The sequence below is a fragment of the Dipodomys spectabilis genome, unplaced genomic scaffold (assembly GCF_019054845.1).
Source record: "Dipodomys spectabilis isolate Male_0828 unplaced genomic scaffold, ASM1905484v1 ptg000528l, whole genome shotgun sequence".
NCBI lineage: Eukaryota > Metazoa > Chordata > Mammalia > Rodentia > Heteromyidae > Dipodomys > Dipodomys spectabilis.
This window is the reverse complement of record NW_024871205.1, coordinates 851,646-867,791: the sequence shown is the minus strand read 5'-3', so window position 1 is coordinate 867,791 and position 16,146 is coordinate 851,646. Positions and strand designations below refer to the sequence as shown.

The following is a 16,146-nucleotide window of genomic DNA, read 5'->3' as shown; positions in this document are numbered from 1 at the left end:
ACGTAGCCTGCCGCTGCCCAGCCTCGGGGTGCCCTGCTCAGACACGGCCACGCCGTGCTGCACCCGCACCTTCTTCTCTCAGTGGCGATCACATCCTAGTTGCCAGCTGATAAAAATAAGAGCGTCATGGACGGTGTTCGTGGTGCACAGCACATCCTCCCATCTGAGAGGTGTGTGTGTGTGTGTGTGTGTGTGTGTGTGTCCCGAGGTGAAGGGAAGGTAGGCACACCCATGGAGCCTTACTGCAGTCTGACTTTCATTCAGCCGAACTTTCCACCCAAAGGCTCCGCAGGAGGTGTAGGCATCGGGTTTTAAGAGTCGTCTCCTGTGGCCCGGATCTTCTGTTGTTTTTAGGGATTCGATGAGATATAAGTACATAAGAAATACACACGCGCGCGCGTACACCTATGTGAATATATGACACATCTAAGTGGGGTGCGGTAAGTAGCCCCGACTTCATCATGCTCGGCTCTGGATTTAGAGAGGATGCATTTTCTTATGCCTCAACAAAAAAAGACCCAGTTCCCCGCTGAGAACGTGCCGGTCATGGAGGTGCCTTGTTCAAAGGCCGTGCTTGCACAGCAGGGGGGGGGCGGTGGAGGGGGGACTCCAGAGGGCCCCTGTCTGCCTGGTTTGGATGTCTGTGGCGAGGTGCTAAGGCTGCGGGCCGCTCCTCCGCTCCTCTTTCTCCCCCATCACGCCGGCCTCTTCGCTGAGTTTCCTCCACTTCCCGGGAGACTGGTCCAGCCCCCCGGGGTCTGTGTTTAGTCAGGAAGTGTTTCGGGGCGGGGTGGGGGGGAAGGGGGAGCATTACAGGGAGCGGAGACGGCAGACCACCGCAGGCATTCGGTGCTTAGAATAATAACAAGACTATAAAATTAGATTCGTGGGGTCTAATTTAGAAGGGGTCCATCCCCCCCTCGCGCCCCCCCTCCCCAGACCGCTGCCGGGCAGATCAGGCCTGGAGATTTAGCGCTGTGGCAATTTCCAGGGAAGGGAGCGGAGGGAGAAGGGGGGGGGCGTCCGGGAGGTCGTGCGGGGCAGAGCGCTGACCTCCAATGATTTACAGGCCTTTAGCTTAATGAAATTGTTTCGGTGACATGACAGTAAGAGCGCGTAATGGATTGGATGCCCTAATGTAATGAAATTACTCCCTTCTGCCTAAAAAAAAAAAATGCGCAATTAATATTTACTGAGACCTGCCAGCCTTTGGTGAGCTCGCCCGGGCCGGGCCGTCATCTCAGACGGAGAGGAGAGAGGGGAGAGACGGGCAGAGGCAGACAGACGGCGGCTCTGCGGGAGCCGAGAGGGGGCGGAGGAGGGACGGCGCTGGCTCCGCTCTCGCTCTCTTGCTGCCGGCCCTCTCCCTGGCCGGCTCTCCTGCGCTCCCTCTGTCTCTCTCTCTCTCTGTCTCTCTCGAGCCGGGTGGTCCCGGGCTGCCCCATCCCCCTGCTCAGCCTTCACCATGTCCCTTGCTTTCTAAACAGGCAACTGGACAACAACCAGATCAGCTGCATCGAGGACGGAGCCTTCCGAGCACTGCGTGACCTGGAGATCCTGTGAGTTGAATCTGCGGTCGCAGCCGGGGGTGTGTGTGTGCGCGCGTGTGTGTGCGTGTGCGCACTGTGCAGGGAGCGGAGCGGGGAGACGGCGTGTGGGACCATCACGCAGTCTCCCCGGCTGCAGCGCCTGGAGATCCTTCTGTTCACCTTGGCCAAAGTATCTGCGGGCGGCCAGAGCGTGGGGTGGGGGGGAGGCTGCCGTCCCCGAGCCGGGGGGACCCTGGTAATGAGGGTCTGGAGGAGGAGGGGCCCGGAGCTCCCCCCTCCCCACCGCGCCCACCCACCCAGGGAGTGTGCCCCGGGGTGTTTGGCTCGGCGTTGGACTCAAACTTCAGGCAGAAACCAAGTGGAGGGAGGGGAGGGGTGAGAGGGGCGTGCCCGCCCGTCACCCACGCGCGGCGCCTTCCGGAAGCGGAATGTACATAGCGAGGGGTCGGTGTCCAGGGTTCTAGCCAAGGAAACGGAGTCAGCCTGGGGTCACTGGCACAGAAGTTGGGTTGTGTGCGGGAACGTTTTGTTTCTCTCGCAGGGCTGTCCCGGCCCGGGGAGGTCTGGGGGGAGGCGCCAGGCTCCTGGGGCACTGCCAGGAGATGCCTGTCCCCCCCGCGCCCCTCACCGGCCGCCCGGCCCTGTCCTGTCTCCTTGTTCTGCGTCGCATGGTGAAGGGGTTGCTGGTCCACCCTGGCGGTAACGTCCACCCCTTTCCACATCCCGCAGGAGCGGTTACAGTGCTAGCCGCTCCCTGACAAGAGATGGGGTTGATGGCGCATCCCTTGGGGGGGGGGCAGGCAGCAAAATGACCGAGTCGGGGTTTCCTGCGTGAGTGAACACATGTGCACGCTGCAGTGTCCCCCCCTCCCCCGTGCACAAGGTCCCCCCCTCCGCCGTCCTGAACCCAGCCTGCAAGACCCCAAGCCATGGCTGGGGACAGCCCCTCCGCCCGCCCGGAGCCGAACCCCGGATATAAACGGGGCTCTGGTGCCGCCAGCGGCTGGAGAGGGCATGCCAGCCCAGAGCCGCCCATTGGGAAGGGCCAGCGGCAGCTCGGCTCACGGAGCTCAGCCGGTCGTGCTGAGGACAGACGGTCTTTCCTCACCCATGTGCTGACCCCGGAACCGGCCAGGAATGCCTGTCCTTGGGGAAGCACGTGCCCGTCCAGACTTAGAAAGGCAGGACTGCTCGTACTGGAGGCCACGGCCTGCGAAACGCCTTCGTAGCCCCCCTCCCCAAGCCCCGCAAGGTGAGGTCACACCAGAACCGGGAACCCACTGCCCGTGACTGCCCGCTGGCTGCACCCTGCGAGCTGAGGAGGGGTGGTCTCCTTCCCCCCCACCCCCCGCTTCCGGGGCTTTACCCACGACCACGCCTCAATTCAAACCTCTGAATCCTCTCCCTCCCTGGAGAAGAGATGATTCCAGTAGTCCGTGCGAGGCCCTTCCCACACCCCCTCCCCTCCAGCCCTGCCCTCACCCCCTCCCGTCCACCCCACCTACCCAGGACGGAACCCAGAACCAGCCGGTATCTGTTAGGGAAGGGGAAAATGATCTCCAGCTACAAGTGAAAAGCTTAGAGAGCCATGACCAAAAGCATAAAGTCATCAAAATGAAAGTTCCCATTTACCACCACCCCCCACGCCACCCCGGGGCCTAGGGCCAAAGCGTGAGACCCCCATCAGAGACAGGCCCACACACCCCGCCCCGCGGCGTCTGACGAGGTTATCCTCTCGATTTTGCACAAAGGCGGATCGATAGCTCTGTTTTTAAAGATGCTTTTCGTGCCGGCCTGATGCGGCGTCTAAGTACTTAAAATTAAGCATCATCAGTCATCCCATGGGTTTTTAATTTCCAGCGCAGGCCCTGCGCTTTGGGGGCCATCCGTCTTCACGGTGAGCCGCTCGGAAATCGGCCGGGGCTGACATCTCCATGTTCGGAGCGCCCAGCGCCAGCCCCACGGCCGTGTTCCCTAGCAGACCTCCTAGCGCAGTTTGGGAACCACAGAGACGCTGGCCGGGAGATAAGAAGTGGGAATTGAGTGAGAGTACCAGACCCCAGAGAATACCAGCTCAGTAAATCTTTCACAGACAGACAGACAGACACACGACAGCCTGTCCCGAGGAGGCTGTTTTAGTCCTTGAGGTGTAACCGTGTGCGGATGGAGGAGACGCTGTGTGAGTCTAGGCGGGCTTGCTCTGTGACGTCATCGGCTGGGGGGGCGCGAGGGAGGACGGGCGCGTGGCCGCCTCCCGGGGGGTCGGCGGACGTCAGCTGCTCTGGGACTATTTCAGCCCCTTCTGATCCCTGCTTGCAGCTGGAAATGCCCGCTGCTCGCTCGCTCCGCCGAGGCCCGGGCCGGTGTCCCGGGTTATGGGGGAGGAGAGCCTGGCGCATCAGGGAGGGGCCCCGGATGGATGATGGGGTGCGCCCGCCACGCCCTCACCCACGCTCTGCCCAGAGCGCAGTGCTCAGCACGGAGTGCGGCCGACGGGAGAGGAGCGCTCCGACAGCCAGACAGCCAAAAACCAGTAAGAGCAGAGCGCGGGGCATGGGAGGCAGAGACGGGAGGATGGCGGCTGGAAGCCAGGCCGGGGCGAGGTGGGAGGCCCTAATCTCAGAAGGAAGCCGGGGTTGGTGGTGTGTGATCGTGTGAGAACAGAGGTGTGCAGATGGTCTGGGGCCGGCCACAGCGTGAGACCCCCCCACATCGGAGACGTAACTAAAGCAGAGGAGGGATGGGTGTGGCTGGAATGGTAGACCAGCCGCCTAGCCGGTGTGGAACCCTGTGTTCAATCTGGTACCGCACGGAGCGGGGAGGAGAGCAGAACCATCTCCAAGCTCGCACGCCATTCCCAGGGAGGTGGCATCACGGAAGCGATCACCCTGCGCTCCTCTGTGGGTGTCACCCCCGCTCCCTCCTTCCACAGAAGTAGCCCGTCCCAGAGAAGATGAGTGGCTGTCTCACTACTAAGTGACCATGTGTCCGGCTGTCTCTGGGATCCGTGGTTCAGCAGCCGCCCCCCTCCCACACCCAGGGGGTCCCCCGAGCATGGCCGGCGTGTGGTAGCAAGGTGGCATGAATTGTCCTCCTAGAGCTGGGCTGGGAGAGCCGCAGCCGGGCCGGGTCGGTCGACCGCAGGTCTGCAGACTTGCCCTCTCCTCCCTCTCTCCTTGATGCCAGGGGCCGGGTGGGATGGGGAGGGGCTGGCCGCCGACTCCCAGGGCATTTGCCCAGCTCACTTGGTCCTTCTCTCCCTTCGCCACATTTCAGGGACTCTTTTCCAGACACCTTTCTGATCGCTGGTCCCGGGACCAGCCCATGCCAAGGGTTGGGGGGGACGGTTCTGTCTGAGGTCTGGCCTGGGTGATAATGTATCCGACATCCGGTTTGCTACACTTAACACTATCTGCAAATACCTTTCCATCTCCCTGGAAAGCGTTGGGAATCAGATTCTTAATCACACCTGAATCCCTCCTGGCATCGAAGGTTCTTAGGAACCAGCTTCCGTGAGTCAGCTTTGCCCTGGTCCCCGCATTGTGACTCCTGTCTCCCTACCTGCTGTGTACGTTTGGTTTCCTACCAGTAAGCCGTGCCAATACCAGCTGTGCCAGGATGCCAGTGGTCAGGCATCTGCCTGGCACAGACCCGAGCGGTGGCTTTCCACCCCCTGCCAGTCAGGCTGGGAGCCAGACGCCAACCCGGCCGGCAGGCAATCGTGCGTCCAAAAGAAATGGCTTAAAGCTGACTGAAAGAAAATTGAGAATATAGACAAACGGAAGAAAGATAGGAGACCCTAGTTAGCAAAAGACGTGATCAACATTCTTCCGTCAGTAGTGTGGAGGGAAACGAAAAGATTGAGCAATAATTAATAAGCAGATTGGAAGGAGGTGCCTGGTCACCAATGCCAGACCTCAGGACACACCCTGGAGACCTCGCCAGCTGCCAGGGTGACCGCCCACCCCAGTCCCCGCCCAGCTGGGCCGCACGGAGACCAGCCACTCTACCCACCACCGGGGTGACGGTCCTAGCGGCCTCAGCTCCCGCTGGCCACGCTGGTTAAGCCGGTGAGGTCACACAGCCTAGTGGCCAGGACACCCCTGGTGTTTCCAGAATGACCTGTGGCCCGGTCCTGCTCTCGATAGGAGGATAGAATGGTGGGGTGAGGGCTGCAGATACCCAGTTTTCAGTTCTGTGAGCCCTGACCTCAGTGGGGTGGGGGCGGGGGGGATAGTGGGTGTCTCCATACAAGATGGAGGTACAGGACCCCGGTAAGCCTGAGGTCTTTGGCACTGTGGGTCCTTTCAAAAGCCACCACCCTGTATGTTCTGAGAGATGGCGGCGGGGGTGGGGGGAGGGGGGAGGGCACGCATGTCCACCACACCGCAGGGACGCCCCCTCCCCCCCCCAGCCCCTCCACTGACTTGAAGCCAGAGGTTGAACACGCCCTGGCAAGCCACGGGTGGGAATTCTCCCTGGAGATGGGTTTTTGTTGTTTAAAAATGTGAAATTAGCATCTCACATTTAAAACTTGGATGGCTTGCCTGGGAATCCAGGTTTTCGGCTTCTCTTGAACATTCAGGAGCACGGGAGGCCGTGGACGGGCGAGCAGCTCGGCGGGGGGGGGGGGGGGGGGTCCCCCGGCGGGGTGTGTGGCCTCCACTTCGCCATTTACCCCATCCCATGAAGCCACTGCGCGCCCCGTGCCGCCAGGAAGCGGACACCCGCTGTGTGTGGGAGACGGGGGCTGAGACGCGGAGGGTCCGGAAATGGAGCGAGACACCCGGTGGTCAGCAAGGTCCGGTGCCCCCAATTCCCTGTGAGTTGAAAGATGGCTGCGACTGGGTCTGTGTCCTTCAAGGTCACTCAGGAGACCTGGGCGGGGCTCTGAGCTGCCTCCCACACCCGCCCCTCGTCCCCCGCGGGCCCCCAAACCCGTGCTGGAGGAGGGCCGTGCGTAGATGGACCAGAGGGCAGTGGGGGACAAAGGCCTCTGGGGGAGACAGGCGGGTGGGAGGGGGAGGGGTGTGAGAATGTTCTAGGTCACTGTCAGTCCTGGTCTCAAAACCTGGGTTTCTGCCTCCCCCCGGCTGGCTGTGCGTGTGGAGCCCGGGTGCTTGTCTCCGCCGGGCTGGCTGTGCGCATGGAGCCCGGGTGCGGGCCTCCGCCGGGCTGGCTGTGCGCGTGGAGCCCGGGTGCGGGCCTCCGCCGGGCTGGCTGTGCGCGTGGAGCCCGGGTGCGGGTCCCCTCGAGCCGCGAGACGCCGCTCCTCACCGGGGAGTCACACTGTCCGCGGGGTTAGGACCGCGGGATTGTGTGTGAGCCGCCGCCCCGTGTCTCCCAGGCAGCACGAGACGCCACTGGAAGGCAGCACCCCATTCAGAGCTCACGCTCCCCGGACACGGAGAGTTCCATTTCCTCCCTTAGCCGGGAGGATGTGGGGGTCTGGCAGAAGGGGAAGAACTTACCAGTACGGGGGGCAAATACGGAGGGGGGAGGGGACGCTCTTCTCGCAGCCCTGACTCCCATCCCTCCCAAAATGACAGCCTGTGAACCTATCCACTGCAAACAAGGCTGCCGGTCAGCAGCGTGTGCGGGCACCGAGGCCGGCTGGCAACCACAGCTTTCCGTGCGGCCGGTGCCCATCGATAAAACGCCCGGGTCTAAACTTAAAACTCTGCTGAGTCAGCACCATGATGGGGATCCACAGAAACACCCCACCACCGCCGCCGCCGTGTGGCCGTTGGAGGTCATAGCTGACCGCGGAGAGGAGGACAAGTCCTCCGCAGAGCTGGCCGTGGTCCGACCCGGTGGCGGGGTGTGTGGTCCGGCTGACGTAAGCGTCCAGACCTGGGCGGGACACTCGGGGAACTAGAACCGGTGCACGCGCTGTGTCGTTCCCAGGGCCTTCCCGCGTGCCGGCGGCGGCCGGCACCCCCACCCCGGGACGGGGTTATTTCAGAGGCAAGGCATGGATAAGGTTTTGCTGTTGCGGTGGAGTTCTTCGCGGTCGCCCTCCCTGGCTCTGCGCTTTCTGTGTCTACGTGGTGGTTCCTCTGTTTCCCCCTCTTGGTTGGTCATGAACATAGTCAGGGCCACATGGAAAACTGTGGGCGTGCAGTTCACCCAGCGTTTCACCCGGGTCTCTGTGGGAGGTGGCCGACGTTTTCCGTGTCCGCAGGCCTCCAGATCTGTGCCTGGTCCCCGACCCACATGGTTTTGAGTATGAAACTGGGGCGGCTTTGTGGGAAGTCTTCGACTATCTTGGGTGAGGATAGTTTGCTTTTCAGGCCTGTGCTGCAAACGGTGACTTGCTCAGGCGATCAGAATTCAGCTGCGCTTTGTGAAAACCAGTGGTAGCTTCTGTACAGCCCTGGGAAGCCAGGAAAAACACTGGGTCTTTTCTAAATGATCTTGTTCCCCTCCCTCCACACACTCCTCCCTCAAAGTCCACCCCAACACGCACACACGCACGCACACACACACACACACACACACACATACACACAGAGTCTAAAATGTGAGGGTCAGCATGTGCTTAAAATGACCGGCCAGGCTTTCAGAAAGCAAACATTCCTTTAGAATCTAAAATCACCCCAGAAGTCAGCGCCGTGCTCCGACCCATCTGTCTCCCGGCCTGGCAGACAGTTAGAGAGACGCAGCCTGGGGCCTAGGGCTGCAAAGGGGAGGAAAGGGGCCCCACTTCCAGGGGCCACACTGTGGGGGGGAGGGGTGGATCACAGGCTGCCGGGGTTTCGGCCTTTGTCTGGTGGGGGGAGCGTGGACATTGGGGACCGAAGTCTCCTTCCGGTAATGTCATTTTAAGGTCACACCGACCCCTGTGGAATTTGAAGGTGAGATGCTAGGCTGGCGAGATCCGGGAGGGGTCCTGGCAACTCATTCTCATCCTCAAAAAGGGGAAAAAGAAAAAAAAACGCCACTGCACCAGAAAACCTCAGCAGTGGGAAATTGTCACGCCAGAGCCAGGCCACAAAGCAGGTTTGTATGCAGCGTTCTTTTTTGTTATTTTCAGGGGTTTTTTTTGTTATTGTTTCTATAAAGGTGGTGTACAGAGGGCGTCAGTACACAAGTCAGGTGAAGGGTGTGCGTCTCTTCGGGGACACCTGCACACTGGATAGGCAACCTCTTGCTCCTGATTGCCAGACAGGAAACAAAAATTCAGCGAAGCCAGCCTTGCGTCCCGTCTGTGCCGGTCCCTTAACCCTTCCTTGCTTTTTTTTTGGGGGGGGCACCTTTCCGTTCTAAGGCCTCTGGCCACTGCTTGGGAAATGATCACCCCCCAGTGACCCCCCCCCCAAAAAAAAGCCAGCAGACAGCTTCCCGTTGTTTGTAGAGTTGGTGTGGATACCAGTGAGCTCTCGGCTGGCGGACGCCAAGCCCTTAAAACCCTCTGTTTTTCCTGGTGTCTTTTTTCTGTCTCAAACTGTCCATGGTTTGGTTTGTGGCCCTCAGCCTGGCGCCTGCCCACCGCAGCGGCTCGGGGCGGGCGGCGGGGAGGGGGGTTGGTTGGTGAATGGATTTTGTTTCTCACCGTGACTTAGTTGTCAGTCTGAAAAACCTGTGCAAACCCTACAAATCTCACGTCCCTCGCAAGAAGCCGCAGAAATGCCTGGCAGCCCGGGGCGGCCGTGTTGATCACAACGCCACTCCTCGGATGGCTGGCTTACTGACCCTGCCTGGCCCAGCTTGTTTAGCGTGGACAATCATCTGTACGCAAAGACGTCCCGGGCCGGGCCCTTCGTGTTCTGAAACCCACCGCCCATTCGGTCAGTGTCAGTTGTCTTCCGTGCATCCGGCATCAGGCCAAATCCTGACTGTAGAGAGAGCCAGGCACAGAACAGACTCCCTCGCTCCCTCTCGCTCCTTCTCCCCCTTCTCCCTCTCTCCCCTTTAGAACAAGGACACATGCCTGAGTAGTTACAACCCTATAGACTCTTCCTCCTCCTCTCCCCTCCCTCCTCTCTCCATGGGTATGCACACCAATACTGTCCTTTAGCTGGTACTCTACCACGTGAGCCATGGCTCCGCTTTCGACTTTTTTGGTGGTTAACTGGAGGTAAGAGTCTCACAGACTTGCCTGTCCAGGCTGGCTTTGAACCTCGAGCCTCAGATCTCAGCCTCCTGAGTAGGTAGAGTTACAGTCATGAGCCAGGAGCGCCTGGCCGGCCATTTCTTCTCTTCTTGATGACGAACTCCACAGCCCTTAGTGGGTTTGAGGTCAGGCTTCGGCCCTTGGCCTCCTGCCGATACCGTGGCCTGCTGGCCGTGGCCTGACTGCTCTAGCTAGCAGAGTGGACACACATGTCCGAGGCCCTCTCCTAGAGCACAGAGAGGGGAGAGTAGCACCTTCCCACTTGCATTGACGTTGATGGTACTTTTGTTTTTCCAATTAACTCCGATGTTCAAAGGCAGCAGAGTCCTTCCGAACCGCTGCTGGCAATATTGTGCAATGTCTGGATTGGAAATTCCATGCAGTCAAGAGCCTGGAAGGGCTGGCTGCCTCCGGCACGGAGCCCACGCGGTGTCCAGCTGACCAGTGGAGGGCTTAGAGGCTCCCCTCCCGCTTTGAATCTTTCACCCTTCACATCTTCTTCTCCGAGTGTCCGTTTTCTCTTACCCCCTGCTGGGAGGATGGAGATGTATTCCCGGGTCTCATAGGAAGAGGTTGTAAAGAAGAGCTGGGGGCCGGTCCTGGTGTTCAGGAATCCGTGCCATCAAAGGCCCTCAGCGGCCGCGGCTGATTGTCTTTCTTTCTTTCTGGGGGTTTTACGTGACACCTGAAGCCCGTGTAGAATGTGACTTGGCGGGTGAGAGCTGGGTGTTTAAAAATAACGTGTACCCGGCGCCAAGCCACGTTAGAGCCGGGTACAAATATTGAGACAGAAACCCCAGCTGTGACTGCTTCGGCTGCTAATTTGAGGTGTCAGACGAGAGGCCGACGGCTGTACGTCAGCGGATAAAGCCCCTTGCCGGCTCGTTATGTTTTCTAACCGTCGAGAGTAATGGCCTAATCAGCAGCATCGGTTGTTTTCATTATAAGCCCTCACAATGGTTATGAGCTTTCATTTAAACGGTCCCCAGGGAGACGGAGGACAGGGACTCAGTGATGTGTGGCGCCCAGGGCAGCTGAGGAGAGAAGGTAAGGGGGCAGGAGTCGCTTCCCTCCCTCCTCTCCTCCCCCGCCCCTCCCCTCTTCTCTCCTCCCCTCTCTTTTCCTCCCTTCCCCTCTCCTCCCCTCTCTTCCTCTTCTCCTTCCCTCTCCTCCTCTTCTCCTCCTTTCCCTGCTCTTCTCCTGCCACATCTGCGTTCTTGCTTCTACTTTAAGATACCCATCAACCCCACTGCCAGGGGCTGCCGTGGAGGGCAAACCTTAGAAAGCTTTACCACCCAGGTCCTTCCTGGTGGTGTGCAGCCTCCGGCATCATGCTGCTTGTCAGGGCTGAGCTCTCGGTATTTCAGCCCCAGTGTGGGAAGGACCTCGGCCGGGGCCGCTGTGAGGCAGTTCTACGTGATGCTTACACCCCCAAGTCCTAGTGTCGCACCAGCTTCCATCCATCCCCACTGGTCTGCAGATCGGGCTGGGAGTCCAAATGGCTAGAGTCGCCAACGCGAAGTCTCCCCAGGAGAATTGAGACAATGGGACAGGGACCCGGCACGAGGCCGGCTGTACAAAGACCGAGTGAGAACTCCTGGCGGCCGACCCGGGAGCCGTGTCCTCTCCCGGCCCAGCCCAGCGGCGCGGGGGGCACTGGTGCGCATTTTCCCAGGGCCGCGCTGCGGCTGCGAACACGGGGTCCGATGGAGCAGGGTCGGTGAGGCCGTGTGCCCTGAGCTTCTCCGACCGGGTTGTGGGCCTGGGTCTTTAGCACCAGAGCCCCACCCCTCCCCTGCCTGGCGCCGTGACGGTGGGCGGCCAGCAGTCCGTGACTGCTGGCCGCCCATCGTCACGGCGCCAGGCAGAGAGACTGAGAAGGGGCAGCCTTGATTGCATCCGAGGGCAGGCAGGGACAGGACGGGCCCAGGGGACAGAGGTGTCCTTAGCTGCATCCCTGCTGTCAGACGGGAGCCAGGCGAGGGGCGGAGGGGCTCCCAGCTCCTCCCGTGCCCAGGCCGCTCCACACCAGCCGATCGCGTCTCCCCACAGGCCCAGGGAGACAGTGACCCCCAGCCCCCCTCTCCACCTGGGGTCCGCTGGTCCCTGGACCCCACGGGTTAAGGACAGTCAGGGTGGACCCAGGCTCACTGTACAAAGGACATCCTGTTGTCATAGCAACTGGAGACTCACCGGGTCTCCCTCTTGATGGGGGGGGCACCTTGCTTGTCTAGACTTAGGGACGAAGCAAGCCTGCCATGACAGAAAGTGAACAAGCCCGGCTCTCCCCGGGGGAGGGGGATCCCAGACTTCCAGACTCCCCCTCTCCCCAGAGGGAGGGGTCTAGAGGCACCTTGCACTTACACGACACACTCAGTCACACGGCTGCATTAGAGCCATTTATGCAGTGCGACGGGCCCACGGCAGAGAGCTGACACCCAGAGCCAGGAAAAGCACCGAGTGACAAAGCGGTGGCCTAATCGGAGGAGACACAGGGAAATGTCAGCCTGATTAGGTTTGCCAGGGTGGCGTGGCCGGGCCCCGCTCCGGCACCACAAAGATGGCTATCTGGAGAGGCAGCAGAGACCAGACCGGCGGAGAGACGGAAGCCGCAGCAGAGCTCTGCTCGCGGCCCCTCCACCCGGGAGCGTCCCCTCCCGCGCTGCACCGCACACTGAACTTCAATGAGGAGGTCCGGTCCCACTGCCTGCCAACATTTTCTAGAAAAGCCGGGGAGTGGATAGCTTGGCATCGCCAGGCTGCCCGGGTCTCTAGCAGATGTTGGCACCCAGAGGCACCGGTCCAGACAGACTTCACCGGACGCCCCCGGAGCCGGCACTGCGGGTGCCACCTCCTGGTGCACCTGTCATGTCCAAGGAGCCCCGTGTTCCCCCAGTCTTCAGCTTAGAGATGGCAGGAAGCACACAGTCTTTCTTTTGGGGCATTCTGCCTGCACTCTTGGGGAGTAATGCTCGGTCTTCTGATCCTTAGCAGCCTGGGGGGGGGGGGCAGGGAAGCAACAATCCAAGGTCCTTTCTAGTGAGCAATCAAGACGGGCTGGCATGCCCGCCTGGGTGGCTTCCACGTGGAAACGACGGCTTCTGGTTAGGTATTTACACCCCGGGCGTGACTAAGCCGGAGAGAACTCAGACCAGCACGGGAGTCGAATTTCAAGTTGGAATAAATTCCATATTATAAAGGGGAGAGACACGGGAGGGGAGAGGCTGGGACCTCGGGATCACAGGGGGGAGGCGGCCGTGTCTGCTTCCAGGTTGCACTGAAATGCGCATGCAGTAGCTCGTATCTTCTGAAAGGAGGGAGGCCAGGCAGCCCCAAACGTCTCTGAACCAACTGACTCCGGGGACTCGAAGCAGGAGGATCGGAGTTCAAGGTCAGGCTGGACTCCATAATGAGACCCGGTCTCCAAAAACCCCAACGATCGGGAATGGAACTCAGTGACTCAGGGGCTTTTGCCTAGGTGTGCAGGATCCTGAGTTCAGTCTCAAGCAAGGAGAGAGAGAAAAAGGGAGTGAGGGAGAGAGGAAGGGAGGGAGGGGTTTGAAAAGGAGGTAGAGAGAGAAAGAAACAGGCACAGAGAGAAAACAATGGAAAAGGAGCCGGGGTCCCAGCAGCTATGATTAACTTGCCGATCTGAGGAGAGAGGAGGGTCATCCTGTGTTCCCCGGAGACCCTAAATGTAATCACGAGGGTCCTTCAAAGAGAGCGTGGCTGGGTATCGGCGGCTCACACCTGTCACCTGGGCTCAGGAGGCTGAGACCTGAGGATCGAGGTTCAAAACCAGCCAGGGCAAGAGAGTCCGTGAGACTCTTCTCTCCAATGAACCGTTCAAAAGCTGCAAGTGGAGCTGTGGCTCAAGTGGTAGGGCAACGGCCTTGAACAAAAGACCTCAGTGGCAGCACCCGGACCCCTGAGTTCAGGCCTCGGGACTGGTGCAGAGAGAGAGAGAGACAGAGAGAGAGAGAGAGAGAGAGAGAGAGAGAGAGAGATACACAGAGAGAGAGAGACAGAGAGAGAGAGAGATACACAGAGAGAGAGAGACAGAGAGACAGAGAGAGAGACAGAGAGAGGAAGCAGAGGTTCACAGAGAGATCGCAAGAGGTCTGAGTGACTCAAAGAGGTCACGAGCAAAGGAATGCAGGTGACCTCTACAAGTTACAAAAGGCAAATACAGTCTCCCCACTGGAGACTTTAGAGGAGCAGCCCCGGGAGCCCACATCGGACGTAGTGCAGTCCAGCCTGTAAGAATAAGTTTAAGCCAGCCAGCCATGCCTATCTGTTATAGCAGCAGCTGGAACCTTGGGATCCGGCTTGCGTGGACTCAGATCATGACCCCATGAAATCGGGGTGGCACAATGCAGCCCCTAGCCCCAGAGCCTGCCTGGCGTAGGAGAGCCTGCCGGTCAGCCGGCCGTGTCTTCCCCCTTAATCACCGGGCCAGCCCTACCCGATGGGCGCCGTTAGAAAGGAGGAAACATAATGAGAAAGTGGTCAGCAGGGTTGCGGGGCTGGGGGGGGCAGAGCCAGACCCTGAAGCAGGCCGGGACGGTGGCAGCCCACTCTCACCACCGTCCCTCCGCGCTGGGCAGCCAAGGCCAGCTTCCCCCATTGAATGCCAGATGGCCAGGCGGGACACGAGGTGCAGACGGCAGAGCGCGGCGCTCTCTGCCTGGGTAAACGCTGCCAAGACTCGAAACCAGACCGATCTGCTCCCTGGTGAGGCAGCCTCGCGGCTGCCGGGGAACCAAGCATGCGAGAGGCAGCGGGTCTGGGACGCCCGGCTCGGGCCGGCCCGTTCCTCACCGCAGATCATCATCAAAGCCTGAATCCTGTGCTCCGACGTTTTGGTCCTGGACTCAGAGCTATTACGGTAAATGTCTCACGGCCCTCCTGACGACTCACATTTGACTGTCGGCGTAATAATACGTGAATAAGTCGTTGCAGCTGCCCTGCTGCCGGAGGCCTTACTGGGGAGGCCTGGGTGTATTCAGCTAGGCGGAGGCTGGGCTGGGGAGGGGCTGCCCGGCCTCCTGAAGGAGGCTGGCCTTCGAGGATCAGGACGGTCAGGGGTTTTGTGGCGGTGTAGTCAGCGTTCCGCATGTGGCCTAGAACTAACTCTTACGACGGCTAGAAGAAGAAATGAAAGGCTGGTGTCGGACCTGGGCGTACTCCTCATCTGCTGACCGAGACGAGGAAAGCCAGGTTTGTTCCAGGCCAAGACAGGTGTGTGTGTGTCCTGAGAGAGCAGGCAGGGGTCCTCTGGACAGAGGAAGCTTCCAAGCAAGTCTCGTCCGGGATGGGAAAGTTGGCAATGCAGGACCTCGGTCCCCACAGCCGGGGTGTGGGAGGGGCTGGGAGGGGCTGCACTCCGATCCTGTCCCTGCCTCGCTGTAGCCCGGGCTGTTTGTCTGTGAGCGGCAGCCCCGGGGCTGCGCGAGGCCAGGCAGAGGACGCGCACGCGCACCGGACGCACAGCCGAGCTCCAGGAGGAGGGGTTTTACGCAGAGTGGGTTGTTACAGGAAAGAGGGGGTGTCCCTGAGGGATGGGGCCACAGGGGTCTGTCACCATCTGGGGACCGGCCCGCCCAGCCGCGGGGCAGCTGTGGCCACCGATGACTGGTCCCTTCTGCAGCCTCACCCACCCCTCCGGGAACATCTCCCCCCCCCACCCCACCCCACAGCGCATCTCCCTCATTAACCATGGCCTCCTTCCTCCATCTCCACAGAACCCTCAACAACAACAACATCAGCCGCATCCTGGTCACCAGCTTCAACCACATGCCCAAGATCCGGACTCTGTGAGTGCCCTCCCCCACTCCCACCCCGGTCCTCCCCCTCCCCTGGCCAGGCAGCCCCCCCCAGACCCCCCCGCAGTGCCCATGCTGCTAGCCAAGGGGCGAACAGAGGCCCGGGGACGGGTAGGTAGCATGCCCGCACCACCATGGCTCTGGTCTGCCATTCTGTGCCCCAGGGGCCCGCCGGCCACCCCCTCTTCGGGGCTGCTCAGCATCTTTGTTGTGTGTGTTTGTTGCTCTCTGGACTCTGGTGGGAAACTGCTGGTGGGGCTGTGGAACTCTGACGTGTGCCGGTGTCGGGCATGCGGCCCAGCCAGTGGCCCTGGCCCTGTCTTACCACAGTGGTTGTCATTGGGAACAGAATGGGAGGAGAAGTCTGTCTGTCTGTCCCTCTCTAGCCCGCCGAGCCCCCCTTTACCACATTCCCTGCTCCCCGATACAGGCGGGACTCTTGATCTGTCTTTTGTGTCTGGGATGGGCGTGTGCCGGAAGCGCGTCTCCCGTGCTGCCCACCACTGCTGTAGGTACACGGACACCCCGGCTCCCCCATTTCCTGCCAGGAGCCCCCCCGTCCCCCGTGGCTCCCGCTTAGACGGCTCTGCCGGCCTTTCCTGGGGTTCACTCGCTGCCGGCAGGGCTCGTGGTGGTGGATTTGGAGCGCGGTAGC

The 16,146-nt window shown here is 60.6% G+C and overlaps 1 protein-coding gene across 1 annotated transcript in view; it reads left to right on the top strand.

The window, feature by feature from the left end:
- Slit3 (slit guidance ligand 3) overlaps positions 1-16,146 on the top strand; it is a 252,676-nt gene that overhangs the window by 182,966 nt on the left and 53,564 nt on the right. The window contains exons 6-7 of the mRNA XM_042670215.1: positions 1,488-1,559; positions 15,411-15,482. Coding sequence (XP_042526149.1) covers positions 1,488-1,559; positions 15,411-15,482 — 144 coding nt within the window. The remainder of the gene's footprint in view (positions 1-1,487; positions 1,560-15,410; positions 15,483-16,146) is intronic.